The sequence below is a fragment of the Aquarana catesbeiana genome, linkage group LG07 (assembly GCF_042186555.1).
Source record: "Aquarana catesbeiana isolate 2022-GZ linkage group LG07, ASM4218655v1, whole genome shotgun sequence".
NCBI lineage: Eukaryota > Metazoa > Chordata > Amphibia > Anura > Ranidae > Aquarana > Aquarana catesbeiana.
The window spans coordinates 137504964-137525518 of record NC_133330.1 but is presented as its reverse complement, the minus strand read 5'-3'; the positions used below and the strand labels follow the sequence as shown (position 1 = coordinate 137525518).

Here is a 20555-nt window from a genome sequence, read left to right as displayed (position 1 = left end):
TAAAACTACAAGACCAAGGATCAGTGGAAGCCACCAAATGGGCAGCTCTGAGGCCCAGGAGGGCCCACAGGGGAGAAATGGGGATGAAGAACACTCAGCAGGAAAGAGACCCCCACTGCAGCTTACACAGGAGGAAGTCCCACACATCAAAGAAATGCTCGCCAAGATGCTACTAAAAATGGAGATCTCTCTGAAAAAAGATATTGCGGCTATTAGAACAGATATTGGGCAAGTGCTCAAAAGGGTGGAGGAAACGGAGGATAGATTGGAAGACCACGAGCAAAGGCTAGAGGGCATGAGTAAGCAAATAAGGGACCTATAAAAGGCCAATAGAAGTCTCCTATATAAATTAGAGGACCAGGAGAATCGCAGTCGACGCAAACATTTGCGAATCAAAGGCCTCCCAGAGAAATACGGGAAGGAAGACTTGGTGTCAGTATTACAGCAGCTGCTAAACCCTTTATTGGACAGAGAAACAACAGATCCCCTGAAGCTAGATAGAGCCCATAGGATCGCACGATATCCCCGAAACACACCAGAGAGTCCGAGAGATGTGATAATAAAGTTTCATTATGAGGAAGAAAAAGATAAAATGGGAAAACTGCGCCAGCGGCCAGGCCTAAGCTTTGAAGGGGTAGAACTACAGGTGTACTCAGACCTGTCAGCAGAGACCCTTGCAAGAAGGAGGCTGTTGAAACCTCTGACAGGCCCATTGAAAACAACAGAGATATTTTATCAATGGGGGTTTCCAGCCTGTTTGATCGAAAAAAGGAACGGGCGAACGGCAGTGTTAAGATTCCCAGAGGACCTCGAGGACTTTTGCCGCAAGTTAGATGTTGTCCCCCCACCTATCCCTGGTTGGGGAGTTGAAGAGAGTGTAGCATCTATGCGAAACACAACAGGGTGGAGGGATGGAAGGGGCAGAGTGGATAATCCAAGCTAATATCAATGAAATATAACCGGGAGGAATAGTATAGTGCTAACACGAGCTGGGCGGGGTGGGGGGGAGGGGGGTACCCGGATGGACCGGAGGGCATCTGCGACGTGAGCCCAATAGGGAATATGGGTGCAGGGTGGCATCAGACAGAGGGAGACCACCCGACCCATATAATGAACAGAGGGGTCTGTCCAGCCATCATAGGCGACCTGTTCCAGACCTGGGGGGAGGGGGGTTGGAGGGAAAGGGGGGAGGGAGGGAGGGTTTGTGGGTTAGGATTGGGGGGGTTTCCTTTTTCTTTTTTTTCCCCCCGTCTCTCTCTCTCTCCTGGTGTACCTCATGGGACCGGCCAGACCCTCCTCTCTTAGGTGAAATATGGGAGTAGTAAACTTTGTCACGTATAACGTAAGGGGATTGAATACAGACAAAAAAAGGTATAAAATCAACCAGGAGCTGCAGTTTTTGGGAGCAAATGTGGTGTTTCTGCAGGAAACCTATATCACGCACTCAGGAAGGGGACTAGCATCGCATTTGTTCCCAAAATGGATCTATGGGGATTCAGGATCAGTACACTCAGGGGGAGTAGCTATTGGGTTAGATAGAACAATGACGTTTGTAGAAGAGGAGCGACTGGCCGACCCAGGGGGCAGGTTTCTTTTTGTGAAGGGGAAACTATTTCACACTTGGGTCACAGTTGCGAATATCTACTCTCCTAATAGCAACCCGGAGAATTTCTTAAGGAAAGTTTTGATGAAGCGTGAGACCTTCAAAAAAGGCAAACGAATAGTTGCAGGGGATTTAAATCTGAGCATGGACCCTGAGATGGATACATCAAGGGGCAGGTCAAAACCGGGTACACAAGGCGAGACACCGAAAAAAATGCTAACGCGCCTTCAGCTAATGGATGCATGGAGGATAAGTCACCCAAAGGAACGTGACTATACCTTTTATTCCTTTGCGCATAAATCATTCTTGAGGATAGATTACATTTTAATAGAACATCAGTTGATTCCTTATTTGAAGGCAGCAGAAATTAAAGCAATCACCCTGTTCAATCATGCATCGGTGAAAATCCAGGTAGAGATCGCTGGTGTGGCCCGGCCTAGGATGAATTGGAAACTCAACGACTCTCTTATTCAAGACCCGGACTCAGCCGGGAAAATAGAACAGGAATTGAAGAGTTATTTTGAGCTAAATGATACAGAGGATATTTCTAGGGCCACCCTTTGGGAAGCGCACAAAACCTATATAAGAGGGATTTTGATTGCCATTGGAGCAGGAAAAAAAAAAGAGAGGGGGGAAAAGTTGACACACCTATATAGGGAGATACAGGAATTAGAACAGAGTACAAGACCCAGGGGCCTCCCAGAAAAGCAAGAACTAATAAGGAAAAGAAGAGATCTGGATGAGCTATTGGATAAGGAAAGGAAGTGTGCTTTCTATACGATAAATAGTGATATGTACCAAGAGGGTAACAAATCAGGAAAGTGGATGGCAAGAAGGATTAAGGAAAAAAAGAATAGGACCTTTATACCTAAAATGAGAGATGAAGAGGGGAATATAGAATTTTCGTCTCCAAAGATCACTAGAATATTTCACTCCTATTACAGTGCCCTATATAAGGTAGGCCGGAAAGAGGAGACGAGTGTAAACAAGAAGGAAAGGATAAGGGAGTATCTGCGGGGACTAGACCTTCCCAGGGCAGAAAGGGAAGTGGTCGAACACCTCGATACCCCAATATCTCAGGAAGAAGTAGAAAAAGCGATAAGGAACACTGCCCTGGGAAAGAGCCCGGGCCCCGACGGATACTCCATAACATACTACAAAAAAATTTCTGAAATCTTAGTTCCCAAACTGTGTAACTATTTGAACGCCCTGGGTGAGAATAAAGAGTCCCGAGAAGAGTCCCTGTTAGCTTATATTACCCTTATTTTGAAAGAAGGAAAGGACTCAGCATCCCCTGGAAGCTACAGACCAATCTCATTATTAAACGCAGATACAAAAATCTTTGCTAAAATACTTGCAGACAGGTTGAAAGTTGGCTTAAAACAGTGGCTACATAATGACCAGGTAGGATTCGTCCCTGGAAGGGAGGGGAGGGACAACTCTTTGAAAACAATTTTTTTAATGCAGGAAGTGATTAGGAGCGATATTCCAGCGGCCTTGCTGTCAATCGATGCCGAAAAGGCTTTCGATAGCGTGGATTGGGGATTTATGGCTGAAACTTTGAAGCATTTAGGAATTGGGGAGAGGATGATGAGATGGATCCTGTCTCTGTGCAGGCATCCCGAGGCTAGAATTTGAGTAATGGAACCCTGTCTTCTCCCCTTGAATTATTTCATGGGACAAGACAGGGCTGCCCCCTTTCCCCGATTCTGTTTGTTATAACCTTGGAGACACTTTTACCGGCATTTCGTAAGAACGTAGATATGAAGGGAATAAGGGTGGGAGCAGGGGAGCATAAAGTAGCAGCATTTGCCGATGACTTACTGTGCTACATTACTTGCCCTAGATCAACAATCCCCATGGCGCTCAAGGAATTTGAGCGCTATGGAAGATTAACAAACTTCAAAATAAATATGAGTAAGTCAGAGCTCCTAAATATATCAATCCCCAAGCGGGAGCAGAAAGCAATTCAACCTGGATTCTCATTTGCATGGTGCGAGAGGGAATTAGAGTATCTAGGCATAAAACTAGTGCCAACACCGGGGGACTTGTTTTCTGCTAACTATATCCCCTTACTTAATAAAATCAAAGACCTACTTGGTAGGATGAGATATAGAGCTTTGTCGTGGATCGGCAGGATAAACGCGATAAAAATGTTTGTGCTGCCCATGTTAATATATACTTTTCAAATGATCCCAATAGTTCTCCCTCCTATTTTTTTTGATAAATTACAGTCCATAATTTTAAGGTTTATTTGGGCACGTAGGCACCCTAGGATAGCTTACGACACTTTGGTGAAGGACAAAAAACAAGGGGGGCTGGGTGCACCGGACTTTAAAAAGTATTATCGAGCTATTGTTATCTCTAGGATCACTGATTGGTTATATAATAAACATGAGAAAAGCTGGGTGAATATAGAAATAGCACTGAGTGGGGTGGATATAGAAAAATTGATATGGATCCCTCTACAATTTAGGGAGCTGGGAAACAGAGTTAATTTTTTGACTAGGAACACATTTAGAATTTGGGATGGGGTAAGTAAGAGATTTCACTGGGAATATAACTCGCCACTGACACCACTATTGAACACTGATTATTTTTTACCAGGGAAGGAGGAGCACTTATACTTCACGAGATGGGCAAAAAAAGACGCAATACAATTACAGGATGTGATGAGGGGAAATAGATTGTACACTTATACTGAAATTACACGGGCTTGGGGGAACAAACCATTGGATAAATGGAGGTACGCTCAGATACAGCACTTTGCATGGTCACTGCCACAACCACTGAGAGGAAGAGACCAACTAAGGAGCATAGAAAAATTATTAAGCACCCCCACTAGTGTGAAAGGTAGCATTTCCAAATTGTATAGAGTACTAAGGGGGAAGCGAGCAAAGGGCACCCTATTTTTCTGGAGAAGTGGGAAAGAGAAATAGGAGGCTTAAAAGATGAGGCACATAGATGTAAGATATTAAAGATGGTATACCTAATGGCAAGAGACTCTCGGACATACGAAATGGCTTATAAGGCGTTAGCAAGGTGGCATAGGACGCCCCAGAGGTGCATGAGTACGACGCTGAGACCCCCCCAACTTGTTGGAGAGGGTGTGGAAAAATTGGTACCCTTGCGCATCTTTGGTGGGAGTGCCCCAAAATCCAGGCGTACTGGGAGGGAATTCTGGGTGAAATACAGCAAATAACGGGGGAGCAGGTCAATAAGAACCCATGGACGTGTATGTTTCATGATACGGAGAAAGAGATACCCCAGTATAGCAAGTCAGTAGTCCCATATCTTTTAAACGTGGCTAAAGCACTGATCCCGTGTTGTTGGAAGGAGGCGGAAGCCCCAAGGTTAAGGGAGTGGATAACAAGGGTGGAATGGGCAAGAGGAATGGAAGAATCAATCCACTTGATGGAGGGTATGCGAGATAAATACCATAGGACTTGGGCAAGATGGCTCGAGTATAGGAATATGGAGAGATATATGACAATCATGGATCCTTGAGGACTGGGGGGAGAGAGAGGGAGAGGGGGATGGGGGGGAGGGAGGGATTATTCCCCCACCCCCCCCTTTATCTTTGTGTTCTGTTTTTTTGGGAGTTTTTTTGTTTTTTTCTTTTGGGGGGGAGGGAGAGGGAGAGAAAAACAAATATTTGTATCTTTGGCAGATAAAAAAGTAAAAAAAAAATATATTTTTGTAAGTCTTTTATTAATAAGAAAAATTGAAAAATAAACCTTTTATGCCACAATGATGCGAAAATAAGAGGGGGCGCATTTCAATGACCCAGCTGAGTTAAATTCTCTTAAAATCTGCTGACGTGGTACAAAACAACAAAAAAAAAAAGAACACTGAAGAAATGACACTTTGCTACAATGTAAAGAATGAGTATACAGCTTGTATAAGAGTGTAAATTTGCTGTCCCCTCAAAATAACTCAACACACAGCCATTAATGTCTAAACCGCTGGCGACAAAAGTGAGTACAGTACACCCCTAAGTGAAAATGTCCAAATTGGGCCCAAAGTGTCAATATTATGTGTGGCCACTATTATTTTCCAGCACTTAACACAGGTTGCCGCCGGAGTCCTCTTGCACTCCTCCATGACAACATCACAGAGTTGGTGGATGTTAGAGAACTTGCGCTCCTCCTCCTTCCATTTGAGGATGCTCAATAGGTCTGGAGACATGCTTGGCCAGTCCATCACCTTTACCCTCAGCAAGTTCCTCTTGGAGGTGTGTTTTGGGTTGTTATCATGTTGGAATACTGCCCTGCGGCCCAGTCTCCAAAGGGAGGGGATCATGCTCTGCTTCAGTATGTCACAGTACATGTTGGCATTCATGGTTCCCTCAATGAACTGTAGCTTCCCATTTCCGGCAGCACTCATGCAGCCCCAGACCATGACACTCCCACCACCATGCTTGACTGTAGGCAAGACACACTTGTCTTTGTACTCCTCACCTGGTTGCCACCACACACGCTTGACACCATCTGAACCAAATACGTTTATCTTGGTCTCATCAGACCACAGGACACGGTTCCAGTAATCCATGTCCTTAGTCTGCATATCTTCAGCAAACTGTTTGCGGGCTTTCTTGTGCATCATCTTTAGAAGAGGCTTCCTTCTGGGATGACAGCCATGCAGACCAATTTGTTGCAGTGTGTGACATATGGTCTGAGCACTGACAGGCTAAATCCCTACCCCTTTAACGTCTGCAGCAATGCTGGCAGCATTCATATGTCTATTTCCCAAAGACAACCTCTGGATATGACGCTGAGCATGTGCACTCAACCTCTTTGGTCGACCATGACGAGGCCTGTTATGAGTGGAACCTGTCCTGTTAAACCAATGCATGGTCTTAGCCACCGTGCTGCAGCTCAGTTTCAGGGTATTGGCAATCTTCTTGTAGCCTAGGCCATCTTTATGTAGAGCAACAATTCTTTTTTTTCAGATCCTCAGAGAGTTCTTTGCCATGAGGTGCCATGTTGAACTTCCAGTGACCAGTATGAGAGAGTAAGAGCAATAACACCGAATTTAACACTACCCATTCACATGGGTGTCACAAGTGACACCCATGAGCCTTTAGACGCTGCGATTTGGGGGATTAATCGTTTAAAGCCATCAGGATTTGAGTATATATGCGAAATACCCCTGTAGGGGTTAAAGGAGCTGGTGAGTGGGGACCTAAGAGGGGGATCACAAATGTCACCTGCTAAACCTGCCACCACGAACACCATTCACATTGGAACTGTTGCTTTTGTTTTGTTTTTTTGTGAATTTTTTAGTGCATTTTTTCTTTTGTGCATTTTTAACGCAACTTGCCTGTTTTTGGACAATTCATAGCAAAATCGCATGGACTGCGTATTGCTAAATATTACACTTTTCACATATATCATATGTTTTGGACTATTAATTTCACTAATATTTCACAGATCAGATCAATGTACTTACTTCGTATTATCACTTATTAGCTTTGTAAGCACTTTTAGGGGTGTGGATCCCCCAATTATCTGTTTTTAATCTTGGTTTATTTTTAGTTTTACACTTCATTTGGTGTATCACTTAGGCTGCTTTCACACTGAGGTGCTTTGTAGGCTTTGTAGGCGCTAAAGTGCTAAAAATAGCGCCTGCAAAGCGCCCTGAAAGACCGCTCAATTCACTCCAATGTGAAAGCCCCAAGGGCTTTCACACTGGAGCGGTGCGCTTGCAGGACGGTCAAAAAAGTCCTGCAAGTCGCATCTTTGGAGCGAAGTAGGAACGGTGTAAACAATGGGGCAGCACTGCAAACCCGCCGGCAAAGCTGCAGCGGCGGTTTTAACCCTCTTTCGGTCGCTAGCGGGAGTTAAAACTGCCCCACTAGCAGCCGGATAGCGCCGCTAAAACAACGGTAAAGCGGCGCTATATATAGCGCCGCTTTACCACCAGCGCCCGCCAGCCTTATAGGGCGTACACACGGTCTGACTTTGTTCGGACATTCCGACAACAAAATCCTAGGATTTTTTCCGACGGATGTTGGCTCAAACTTGTCTTGCATACACACGGTCACACAAAGTTGTCGGAAAATCCGATCGTTCTGAACGCGGTGACGTAAAACACGTACGTCGGGACTATAAACGGGGCAGTGGCCAATAGCTTTCATCTCTTTATTTATTCTGAGCATGCGTGGCACTTTGTCCGTCGGATTTGTGTACACACGATCGGAATTTCCGACAACGGATTTTGTTGTCGGAAAATTTTATCTCCTGCTCTCCAACTTTGTGTGTCGGAAAATCTGATGGAAAATGTCCGATGGAGCCCACACACGGTCGGAATTTCCGACAACACGCTCCGATCGGACATTTTCCATCGGAAAATCCGACCGTGTGTACGGGGCATTACACCCTCTAGTACTGATGATTGTACACCTACCCTCCGACATTTTCCTGCATGAGAGGTTCTGTCCTCACACAGGTGGATTTATATACTGCTAACCTTTAAACGTAGGTCACGGCAAGAGTGTTAGTAGTTAATTATACCACTGAATTTCTTTAACCATATGATCCCATCGAGTATTTTGTTTCACTTAGCCACATATATAGAGACCCGATAGATCACTCTTTGGGCTACAGGTAGTGCCACTGACCCCAACCATTTTCTTTCTTTCACATATTTAGAGTTCCCCTGGAGGGAGCTCATTAGGGGAGGCTGCAACCTTTATATTTATCCTAAGCGTGGAATTTTAAAACTTTGTTTTAAATTTACACTGTTAGGGTCGGTTCACACATGGGCAACACGACTTTAGCGCGACTTTGTACCGCGACTTCAACGCGGCTTTAGCGCGACTTTAGCGCGACTTCAGCGCGACTTCGGCAAATTACGAGGCGACTTGAAGTCGCCTCCATGACAGGCGACTTTGCCTGTGGCCAATCACCTCTCTGGGAGGGAGGGGGGGAGGGAGGGGTTTTCTCTGCAAAGTCGCTTGACTTTACAGAGAGATCCGACTTGCAGGCGACTTACATTGAGTTGAATGGGTACAAGTCGCCTACAAGTCGGATAGAAGTAGTACAGGAACCTTTTCTGAAGTCGGAGCGACTTCAGTAGTGTCAATTAAGACGCTCCCATTGCCTACCATGTTAATCTAAATACAAAGCGACTTGGGGCGACTTGGGGCGACTTGAGGGCGTACAAGTCGGATCCCAAGTCGCCCCAGTGTGAACCGACCCTTATAGAAACTGTACACTCACTACTTTACATTGTAGCAAAGTGTAATTTCTTCAGTGTTGTCACATGAAGATATAATAAAATGTTTACAAAAATGTGAGGGGTGTACCCACTTTTGTGAGATACTGTATATAATATAAGCAAGCAAGTGCCCAGTAAAAAAAAATATAAAAATATTGCTGCAAGCACACATAAAGTGTGAGTACCCTTAAGTTTACCTACAATAAATTTCTATATTTAAAGATAATACTGTATCTGGCTTCTTTTGTTTTTTAAATTGAGGATACCATCTTTGGATTACACCTGGGGGAGCCTGTAAATGTTGCTACTTAGAGTCCAGAGGTGGTTCAGCTGCTGTTGTGGTCTAAACTTAATTGTGCGGTCACACAATTGGAGGTGAGCGCAGTCACACGTGGGGGGGGGGGGAGCACATGTGTGAAGTCACGGTTAATATTATTTGGATCATCATCACAGAGTCTCACTTTATGGGATATTTTATATATATATGTATATATTCACTGTTGTGGACATGCTGAAAATAAGTTTGGTATATATATAATATAATATATATTAATATATATATATATATATATATATATATATATATATATATATATCATTTGTTTTTTCCTCACTGTAGACTTGCTTAAATTAAGAATTTTTGATATTTTGAGGTTTACTTCAATTTTTTATATTTCTTTCACTGTACACTTGCTTGACAACAAGTATTTCATTTATATATTTTTTTTCACCTGAGTGAGTGATATATCAGTATATGCAGTGCATACTAACTCATTATGCCTTTGCCTTACAGGTTTTTTTTTTGTTTGGTTTTTTGTTTGTTTTTTTTTGCGGCATACAACCGCTTTAAAAGCCTTTACAGGTTATCAGTTTATAGTTAACTGTGAGTTGTGTCCATAGAATTAGAAGCCGACATTTACGACAATACTTCACATATGTGGCACAATTGATGTTTACATACACGTGTCCCCCCCCCCATATGCTGCACTTTTTATATGGGGTATGTGCAGGGGTGTTTTCATTTGTAGTTATTTATTATATCATTCCTTCTTTTTTTTTGTTTTTTTACACTTTCAAAAAATATATATTTCCCCTGTTCCCCCTGCTTAAAGTAGGGAAGCTATCTCCTGCAGTCCTGAGCTTCTCATTGAAATAGGAAAACCACCTTGGGTAGACTAAAGGCATTTTTTTCCTATTTTGGATAGAATAAGGGAGTTTAATGTCCCCATTCTCCAAGAGGTCTGCCATGTTACAATGTCATATGAGGCCAAGGTCACTCAACAGTGATTAAATTAACCAGTTGCCGACCGCCGCACGCCGATGTACGTCGGCACAATGGCACGGGCAGGCATAAGGGCTTACCTGTACGTCCCTGCCTGCCCCAATTGCCCCCCCCGGTGCCTGCGGCGGTCGGATTCTCGCCAGGAGCGATCCGAGGTGAGGGGGAGGGCACTCATTCGTGGCCACCCCCTTACAATCGCTCCTGGCAAATGACAAGCTTCCTCGGCTTCTGTAATGTAAACAGAAGCGGAGGAAGTGATGTCATTTCTCCTTCGAGTCGGTCTTTTCGTTCCGGCGCCGAGGAGAGAAGACATCAAGTAAGTCTGCACCAACACTACACTTACAGTAGAACACTCTAGGCACACGTTTCACCCCCGATCACCCCTGTGTACCCCCTGTCACAGTGACACCAATAGCAGTTTTTTTTTTTTCTGATTATTGTATGGGGGCCGTTTGTGACAGTTATAAGTGGTAGGGCAGTTAGTGTTAGGCCCCATTAGGTCTAAGGAACCCCCCCTAATAAAGTTTTAACCCCGTGATCACCCCCCGTCGCCAGTGTCACTAAGCGTTTTTCTGAGCGCTGTAATAGTGTCACAGGTGATGCTAGTTAGGGAGGTAAGTATTTAGGTTCGCCGTCAGCTTTTTATAGTGTCAGGGACCCCCATATACTACCTAATAAAGGTTTTAACCCCCTGATTGCCCCCTAGTTAAACCTTTCACCAGTGATCACCGTATAACTGTTACGGGTGACGCTGGTTAGTTAGTTTGTTTATTATAGTTTCAGGGCACCCGCCGTTTATTACCTAATAAAGGTTTAACCCCCTAATCGGCCGGCGGTGATATAAGTTAAGTTTTACGGTCAGATAGGGTCTGCGTCACTCCAGGCAGCGTCAGGTTAGTGCCAGTACCACTAACACCCACGCACGCAACATACACCTCCCTTAGTGGTATAGTATCTGAACGGATCAATATCTCATCCGATCAGATCTATACTAGCGTCCCCAGCAGTTTAGGGTTCCCAAAAACGCAGTGTTACCGGGATCAGCCCAGATACCTGCTAGCACCTGCGTTTTGCCCCTCCACGATCGATCACTGTCACTTACAAAACATTAAACACATAACTGCAGCATTCGCAGAGTCAGGCCTAATCCCTGCGATCGCTAACAGTTTTTTGGTAGCGTTTTGATACAGTCGCTAACAGTCAGGAGCTTTTTTGCCTGTGAGTCTCACTAGTGTACCACTAAATTTAGAGCCCAAAATGGCAAATCGAAGGTACACTAGTGAAGAGGCCTACACGTTTCTGAGCATGACAGATAGTGAAGAGAGAGTCATTCATCTGTCAGATTCAGGCTCAGAATACGAACCTGTAGACAGCAGGGGCTCCATGACAGATAGTTCTGACGACGGAGTTGTGGTCCCTGCCAAGGTTAGGCGTACCAGACTCCAATCTTCTTCTTCTGCTGTTGAGGTGCAAGAACCGCAGGGCTCTCGTATGGAGCAGAGCAGTACTAGCGCCGCTATTCCTTCTGGTGAACTGGCAAGCACCAGCAGCCTAGTACACCCTGGTCGTACATCCAGCACTGTAGTAACACTTGGTGATGTGGCGAGTCCCATAAGTGCACCTCAAGCTGGCAAGGTGACAAGCACAAGTAGTGTCCCGCTGCCACCAAGAAGACGAACACAGGCCCGTCATGCCCATAGTGCCCTTCCTGCTGCATTCGCCAATCCTAATTAGGAACCCACCACTTCTGCAGCACCCGTACTTCCCCCATTCACTGGCCAACCCGGCATTCATGTGGAAAGAGTTGATTTTACGCCACTTGATTTTTATTTGCTGTTTTTTACCAAAGATCTTTATAGATCTTTTGTGGACCAAAGCAATTTGTACGCTGGTCAACACATCGCCACTATTCCCCAGTCCTCCCTTGCCAGAGATTGGAGACCATTTACGGTCTCCGAATTTAAGCTCTTTTTGGGCCTTTCCCTCAACATGGGCATAACTGAAAAGAGTGAGTTGCGGTCATATTGGTCCACTGACCCAATTCACCATATGCCCTTGTTCTCTGCCTCCATGACCAGGGCACGATACGAGCAGATCTTGCGGTTCATGCACTTCAACAACAATGAACTCTGTCGTCCTCGTGGAGACCCTAAATACGATCGGCTCTACAAAATTGGGCCCCTCGTAAACCACTTCAACCAACGTTTTGCAGACTTGTTTACTCCCCATCAAGTTGTCTGCGTTGATGAGTCCCTGATTAAGTTTTCTGGCCGCTTGTCATTCAAACAGTACCTTCCCAGCAAGCGTGCGAGAAACTGGGTCAAGATGTATGACAGGGCCACAGGCTATACATGTAGTTTTATGGTTTATGAGGGAATAGATAGCCACGTAGAGCCTACAAACTGCCCTGAGTACATAGGAAGCGCTGGCAAGATTGTGTGGGACTTGGTGTCACCCTTATTCGGAAAGGGGTACCACTTATATGTGGACAATTATTACACGAGCGTGCCACTTTTTAGTCACCTTTTTGATCATCAGATTGGAGCATGTGGCACCGTGCGACCTAATAGCCGGGGCTTTCCCCAGCGGCTTGTAGATTCCCGTCTTAGGCTGGGGGAGAGAGCCTGCTTGCAGTGTAATAATTTGCTCGCTATGAAGTGGAGGGATAATAAGAATGTTTTCGTTCTTACCTCCCTTCATGCAGACACGACGGTCCAAATTCCTATGGCGACTGGTGTTGTGGAGAAACCCCTCTGTGTCCACGAATATAACCGAAATATGGGAGGGGTTATACCAGACGCTGGTATAAAAAAGTGTCTGTATACTTATTTCAATTGGCTTTGCTGAACGCTCATGTGTTATACAGAGCTTCAGGACGGACTGGATCCTTCCTTAAATTCCAGGAAGAGATTGTCAGAGCCCTTCTGTTTCCAGACGGTGCTCCACCTCACCTTCCCAATCCAAATGCAGTAAGCTGGCTGCATGAGAGGCATTTTCCTTATGTCCTCCCGCGTACCCCTACCCAACGAGCCCCCCAAAGAAAATGTTGTGTCTGCAGAAAGCGCGGTTATAGGCGTGACACCCACTATTGTCACTTCTGTCCTGACAATCCTGGTCTTTGCATTGGTGAATGTTTTGAGCGCTACCATACACTAGTTGAGTTTTAGCATAGGGTACAGCATTGCACAGACTAGGCACACTTTCACAGGGTCTCCCAAGATGCCATCGCATTTTGAGAGACCCAAACCTGGAACCGGTTACAGTTACAAAAGTTAGTTATAAAAAAAAATGTAAAAAAAAAATACACAAAAAAATATAAAATAAAAAAAACAAAAATAGTTGTCGTTTTATTGTTCTCTCTCTCTCTATTCTCTCTCTATTGTTCTGCTCTTTTTTACTGTATTCTATTCTGCAATGTTTTATTGTTGTTATGTTTTATCATGTTTGCTTTTCAGATATGTAATTTTTTAATACTTTACTGTTTACTGTGTTTTATTGTTAACCATTTTTTTGTTTTCAGGTACGCCATTCTGCTGCAGCGCGGATTTATTTAACTTGACAGCAACAGCGTTTGCTCCCACGATACATAAAGCCGTGACTCCAGCGCTGTCGGAGGTGATTTCACCACCACAGTTACATACTTTAGCATATATGCCGAAGCATGGGGGCAGCAGGGGTGGAGGAGCGATTTGCTCCTACCTTTTGCGGGTGGATGCCCCCATGCTTCGCCATATATATATATTTTAGGCACAGTTTGCGTTAAAAAATGTTTTATTTTTTACTAATTTTTTTTGTATTTGCTTTGCAGGTATGGTAAGTCTTACAGTTATACTGTAATGTTACTTTGTTTTATTGTTAACCATCATTTGCTTAGCAGGTACACCATTCAGTTGCAGTGCGGATTTATTTATCTTGACAGCAACAGCATTTGCTCCCACGATACATAAAGCCATGACTCCAGCGCTGTCGGAAGTGATTTCACCACCACAGTTAAAAAAAAGAGCATATATGCTGAAGCATGGGGGCAGCAGAGGCAGAAGAGCGATATTCTCCTAACTTTTGGGGCAGATACCCCCATGCTTCGGCATATATAAATGGTGCATGTATGCCCATCATTAGAGGTGGCTGGATGAAGGCAGGTATTCAAATGGTGGGCATACCCACCGATCAATCTCTTTTTTTCATGCAGCCCACAGGCTGCATGAAAAAAAAAGATTACAATATATGCCCAACAAGGACCAGCAACGTACTGGTATGTTGCTGAATTTTGAGTGGTTATACCAGAATGATGCCTGCAGGTTTAGGTATCATCTTGGTATCATTCTTTTCAGCCAGCCTCTAGACTGCTTTTACAAGCAGTGGGAGGGAATTCCCCCCCCCCACACCGTCTTCCACGGTTTTCTCTGGCTCCTCTGTCCCAACAGGGAACCCGAGAATGTGGCCGGTGATTCGGCCAGCTGACCATAGAGCTGATCAGAGACCAGAATGGCTCCAATCATCTCTATGGCCTAAGAAACCGGAAGCTACAAGCATTTCATTGGGAAATTGGAAAAGCATTTTATCGCACCGATCTTGGTGTGGTCAGATGCTTTGAGGGCAGAGGAGAGATCTAGGGTCTAATAGACCCCAATTTTTTCAAAACAGAGTACCTGTCACTACCTATTGCTATCATAGGGGATATTTACATTCCCTGAGATAACAATAAAAATGATAAAAAATAAATAAATAAAAGGAACAGTTTAAAAATAAGCAAAAAAAAAAGCAAAAAAAAAAGCAAAAGAAAAAAAAAAGCACCCCTGTTCCCCCCTGCTCTCGCGCAAAGGCGAACGCAAGCGTCGGTCTGGTGTCAAATGTAAACAGCAATTGCACCATGCATGTGAGGTATCACCGCGAAGGTCAGATCGAGGGAAGTAATTTTAGCAGTAGACCTCCTCTGTAAATCTAAAGTGGTAACCTGTAAAGGCTTTTATAAATGTATGCAGTTTGTCGCCACTGCACGTTTGTGCACAATTTTAAAGCATGTCGTGTTTGGTATCCGTATACTCAGCCTAAGATCATCTTTTTTATTTCATCAAACATTTGGGCAATATAGTGTGTTTTAGTGCATTAAAATGAAAAAAGTGTGTTTTTTCCAAAAAAAATGCTTTTGAAAAATCGCTGCGCAAATACTGTGTAAAAAAAAAAAAAAAAGAAACACCCACCATTTTAATCTGTAGGGCCTTTGCTTTCAAAAAAATATATAATGTTTAGGGGTTCAAAGTAATTATCTTGCAAAAAAAAAAATATTTTTTCATGTAAACAAAAAGGTGTCAGAAAGGGCTTTGTCTTCAAGTGGTTAGAAGAGTGGGTGATGTGTGACATAAGCTTCTAAATGTTGTGCATAAAATGCTAGGACAGTTCAAACCCCCCCCCCCCCAAATGACCCCATTTTGGAAAGTAGACACCCCAAGCTATTTGCTGAGAGGCATGTCGAGTCCATGGAATATTTAATATTGTGACACAGGTTGCGGGAAAAAGACAATTTTTTTTTTTTTTTTTTGCACAAAGTTGTCACTAAGTGATATATTGCTCAAACGTGCCATGGGCATATGTAAAATTACACCCCAAAATAAATTCTGTTGCTTCTCCTGAGTACAGGGATACCACATGTGTGAGACTTTTTGGGAGCCTAGCCGCGTACGGGACCCCGAAAACCAAGCACCACCTTCAGGGTTTCTAAGGGTGTAAATTTTTGATTTCACTCCTCACTGCCTACCACAGTTTCGGGGCCATGGAATGCCCAGATGGCACAACCCCCCCCCCCTCCAAATGACCCCATTTCGGAAATAGACATCCCAAGCTATTTGCTGAGAGGTATGGTGAGTATTTTGCAGACCTCGCTTTTTGTCACAGAGTTTTGAAAATTGAAAAAAGAAAAGAAAAATACATTTTTCTTTTCTTTCTTCATTTTCAAAAACAAATGAGAGCTGCAAAATACTCACCATGCCTCTCAGCAAATAGCTTGGGGTGTCTACTTTCTAAAATGGGATCATTTGGGGGGGTTTTGTGCCATCTTAGCATTTTATGGCCTTCAAAACCATGATAGGTAGTGAGGAGTGAAATCAAAAATGTACGCCCTTAGAAATCCTGAAGGCGGTGCTTGGTTTTCGGGGCCCTGTACGCAGCTAAGCTCCCAAGAAGTCCCACACATGTGGTATCCCCGTACTCAGGAGAAGCAGCAAAATGTATTTTGGGGTGCAATTCCACATATAAACATGGCATGTGTGAGCAATATATCATTTAGTGACAACTTTTTGTAAAATATATATTTTTTTGTCATTATTCAATCACTTGGGACAAAAAAAATACATGTGGCTAAATACATTTTGGCCTAAATGTATGACTAAAATTGAGTTTATTAGATTTTTTTATAACAAAAAGTTGAAAATATTTTTTTTCAAAATTTTCTGTCTTTTTCCGTTTATAGCGCAAAAAATAAAAAACGCAGAGGTGATCAAATACCATCAAATGAAAGCTCTATTTGTGGGAAGAAAAGGACGCAGATTTTGTTTGGGTACAACATTGCATGACCACGCAATTAGCAGTTAAAGCAACGCAGTGCCAAATTTTAAAAAGTGCTCTGGTCAGGAAGGGGGTAAAACCTTCCGGGGCTGAATTGGTTAAGGGAAGGTAGAGTTAGTACTTCACTATTCTGCATATTTTGTGAATTGTGTTGCAATGAACATTGCACCATCCTGCATGTGCTGTACATTGCATAATCCTGACCACTAAAGGAGCCAGTACAGTCCAGAGTACAGCGTTCAGCCATTTGTAATGTAAGGCCCTAAGTACTGAGTACAGAGTTCAAGAGTACCCCCTCAGCACCTATTCAACTACCCACAAAATTAAAAAAAAACTCCACCCACCCCCCCAAAATACACAAAGCAAAAATGTCTAACTTCTTTCCCTCCTAATCAAAGTGGATCACTTTCCCCTGTCCACACCACCAAATCTTCTATTTACTAGAAACATATATTTCCCTTTCCTCACAACCAACTACCTTTCCTCCTTGGATACAAAAACCATACAAAAAATCTCTTAAAGCTGAAGCAAATAAAGGAGAAGTCCTCCTAGGCATCCCCTTGACCTTGTGTCCTATGACATCAGAACCATGGAGGAGCATGGAAGAGCTTCCCTTGGTTCAGTGCTGCTTTGTATCTAGGGTCTGACAGCCACAATATCACTATAACAGCTGCAAATCATTCGTTGTGCAATACCAAGCACAACATGCTCAGTAATCTATGTATTCCTATAACAAAATGTAATATATGCAAGTGTTGTACCTGCCTAGTCATTTCTTTTTGTTTTTTTGTTTTTATAGATGGGTCAGTTCTATTATGCAGCTAAGGCTTTTGATGTATTGGAAAGGCTAGATCCAAGTCCTGAATACTGGGAAGGAAAGCGTGGTGCATGTGTTGGAATCTTTCAGATGATCTTAGCCGGCCGGGAACCAAAGTGAGTATAGCATGATAGCAGGCCAGAATCTGTAATTTTTACTTTTTGTTTGTAGCAGGTAATCCTAACAATTACAAAGCATTATTGCTTTGAGGAAAAGTACCTATAGGGCAGCTTGAAATGTGCAAATTGCAGGGCTGTAATTTAAATAAGTACCTTTAAATTTAGCATTCTGTATAATTTTTATACAGTTTGATACATTATTTTAACCCTATTCCTGCTAGGCCCTGCACTCCACTTTTAATGTCAGGTAGCAAGACCATTTTTTAAATTTTGCACTTGTTATAGAAAAAAAAATAAAAAAAAGAAAAGTTAATTGTTGGGGTTTACAAACAACCTAAAGGCTAAGTTCACCTTCAAAATTCTAGCTGCCCTAGGTACCAATATAACATTATTGTACCTCTGTTGCAGAAAAGAAAAAAATTTCTTTATATTCTAGGACATACCTTACCTCAGCCTCCAGGTTATGTATAGAAAACTAAGAACTAACTTTTTGGTCCAATCTGCAGTACAAAAAGACAGCTTGGATACGACAATTTGATAGCAAGTACTGTACTGTAAAAATCACTATCCAAATTAAAGTCTAATATTTTATTTTTATTGCAAACCTCCCTTTGCAAGTTGTACCTATAGGTAAGCCTAGAATAAGGCTTATCTATAGGTACTGTAAATATCTCCTAATTGTACGCCATTTAGGAGATATTTACTATATACTGCGCCCATGATGTCATTGGCGCATGCTCTGTGAAGAAACGGGCACTGCGCCGTTTCTTCACAAGCACGTGCTGTTACTGGCGGCTCCGCGCGCATGTGCGGGAGGGATGTCACGCTGGCTCCGGCCAGTCACAGAGCCGGAAGGAAGAGGGGCCGCGTACATGGATGTGGCCTATAGTGGGGACGGCGCGGGCTTCGTTTGCAGGTAAGTGTCACATAATGTGTAAAGTGAAATTATCAGCGCTAACCCAAAAAACGTGATAATGAAAAAAGTGCCGATGCTTAGAAAAGCCTAAATATTCAGCTCATAGAAATGTAAAATATATAAGCCAGAATCTCAAAAAACATTTACCTTACCTCCGTTCCCAGTCGATGCCTTATATGGGAAAACTCGTCAGCTGGAGCAGTAGTCATTGACGTCACCACGCACCAGCTGGCTGGCTTGAGCCGCAGCGGTGTTTTTTGAATTTGGTTCCGTGATTTTGGATGTAAGTGTCTACATTGTTTTTTTAATAAATCTATTGAGATACTGCACCATGAAGCCTCATCATCAGAGTTTCCCCAGGCCGCAGCAGGAGATAGGATCCCTGATTGGAGTTGCTGAAAAGGACATCGCTTGATGATCGTTTTTCAGTATGAGCGTGTATGATCTCCATAATTTGAGATCCAACATCTCTGGTAAGCGGCGCTGAGTGTTTTTGTCTAAGGAGCACCGAATGTACATCACAGATCTTTCACTTACTTCTATAAGCACATTAAGGAGCACTTATGGACTTTATTTGTATAAGATATGTGAATTTCTTACCCAAATGTCACTGATTTCACTTTTTTTGCAGTAAGGTAAATTTTTTTTTGAGATGTGGGCTTATATATTGTACAAGTGTCACATAATGTGCTAGTATGCGATGCATACTAGCACATTATGCTTTTACTTTGTAGGGTAAAAGAAATGAAGTAAATCCCATCAGGGTTTACTTCCTCTTTAAACTGTATATAAAATGCATTTAAACAGCAGTAAACCTACAACAGATTGAAATGATTGGATGTGCGCATTTTAACATTTTTATGTAACTGTGTACGTCACTGTTATTTTGTTTTAGAGAGACGCTGACAGAAGTCGTTCACTTGCTGAGAAGTACAGGTAGTACTCAGGTAGAATATATCATCCGAATAATGAAGAAATGGGGCAAGGATAACCGTGTGCCAGTATAACTGACTTTTACATACATTTGCCAAGATTTCTCCGAAGATTATTATTGTCTCTAGAAGAAGCTCTGCAAATTGTATCCATTGGAAGATTATACTTTGGATAGCTATATACCAGGAGAATGAGTGTTCAGATGCTCTTTTATCTGCAAAATATGTGTTTTTTTTTTTTATACCATATTGCATATATAAATAATAAAATACAACTTTTACATTTAGAAGTCATAGGATAGTTTATTTTCATAAATCAAATCCTAACTCTGCCTTTAAGGAGGAACTGCTCTCTGCTCCACATAATTTGTAATAAAAACATCTTTGCCATTCTGAAGCTTCCCTCCAACCACTTTGCATATTATTTTATATACATATACTGTGATTCTGTACTTGCAAAATATGCTGCAGAAATCGCCCTCCACTGAGTCTGGCTGCAACCATTTTAACTGTGGGCAGCTGAAGCTACTGTCTGTTTACTTCCTGGATTTGCACAGACACACAGAGGCACACCTCCAGCTCTGCAGCTCTCATTGGCCCTCTTATGACTCACCCCCCCCTTTCCTGGAAAACTCTCATGAGAGTGAGAGAGAGCTGTGCATGATGTCATAAGCCTAGGCTTTTTACCAGACAAGAAACAGGAAGTGAACTGTATAAGGTATTTACTGGTAGAAAAAATGTTTTACTATCCAAAGTTAAAACAACAAGGGCAGAGGATTTAATAGATGGAAAGATGAAAAATGACTAAAGTTCCACTTTAATTACAGTTTTCTTCTCGCTCATCAAGGAACACAGGAGTAAATTGTGGGTATACTGCAGCCCACAGGAGGATTTGGACATTGGTAAAAGTAAGTGACCAGCCTGGTAAAACCCCTCCCACTACCAGAAAGCCTATTTTTTTGCTAGAAGTCCCATGAGGATAGATGTATTTTCTGTACCGAGGGAAGTTTATCCATTTTTACTATCCATTTTTTTTTTCTCCCACTAGCTCCTACTTACAGAAGTCAGAAGTACTTTTACCTTGTATTAGAGCTAAGTTTTCCC

General features: G+C 42.9%; 1 protein-coding gene across 3 annotated transcripts in view; it reads left to right on the top strand.

Annotated features, from left to right (window-relative positions):
* The window catches only part of IFT56 (intraflagellar transport 56), a 1103321-nt gene extending 1083580 nt beyond the window's left edge, over positions 1 to 19741 (top strand). For all 3 annotated transcript variants that reach the window (XM_073592705.1, XM_073592704.1, XM_073592706.1), the window contains 2 exons: positions 17467 to 17600; positions 19415 to 19741. In XM_073592705.1, coding sequence (XP_073448806.1) covers positions 17467 to 17600; positions 19415 to 19526 — 246 coding nt within the window. In that variant the 3' untranslated portion in view covers positions 19527 to 19741. The remainder of the gene's footprint in view (positions 1 to 17466; positions 17601 to 19414) is intronic.
* Positions 19742 to 20555: the final 814 nt, after the last annotated feature.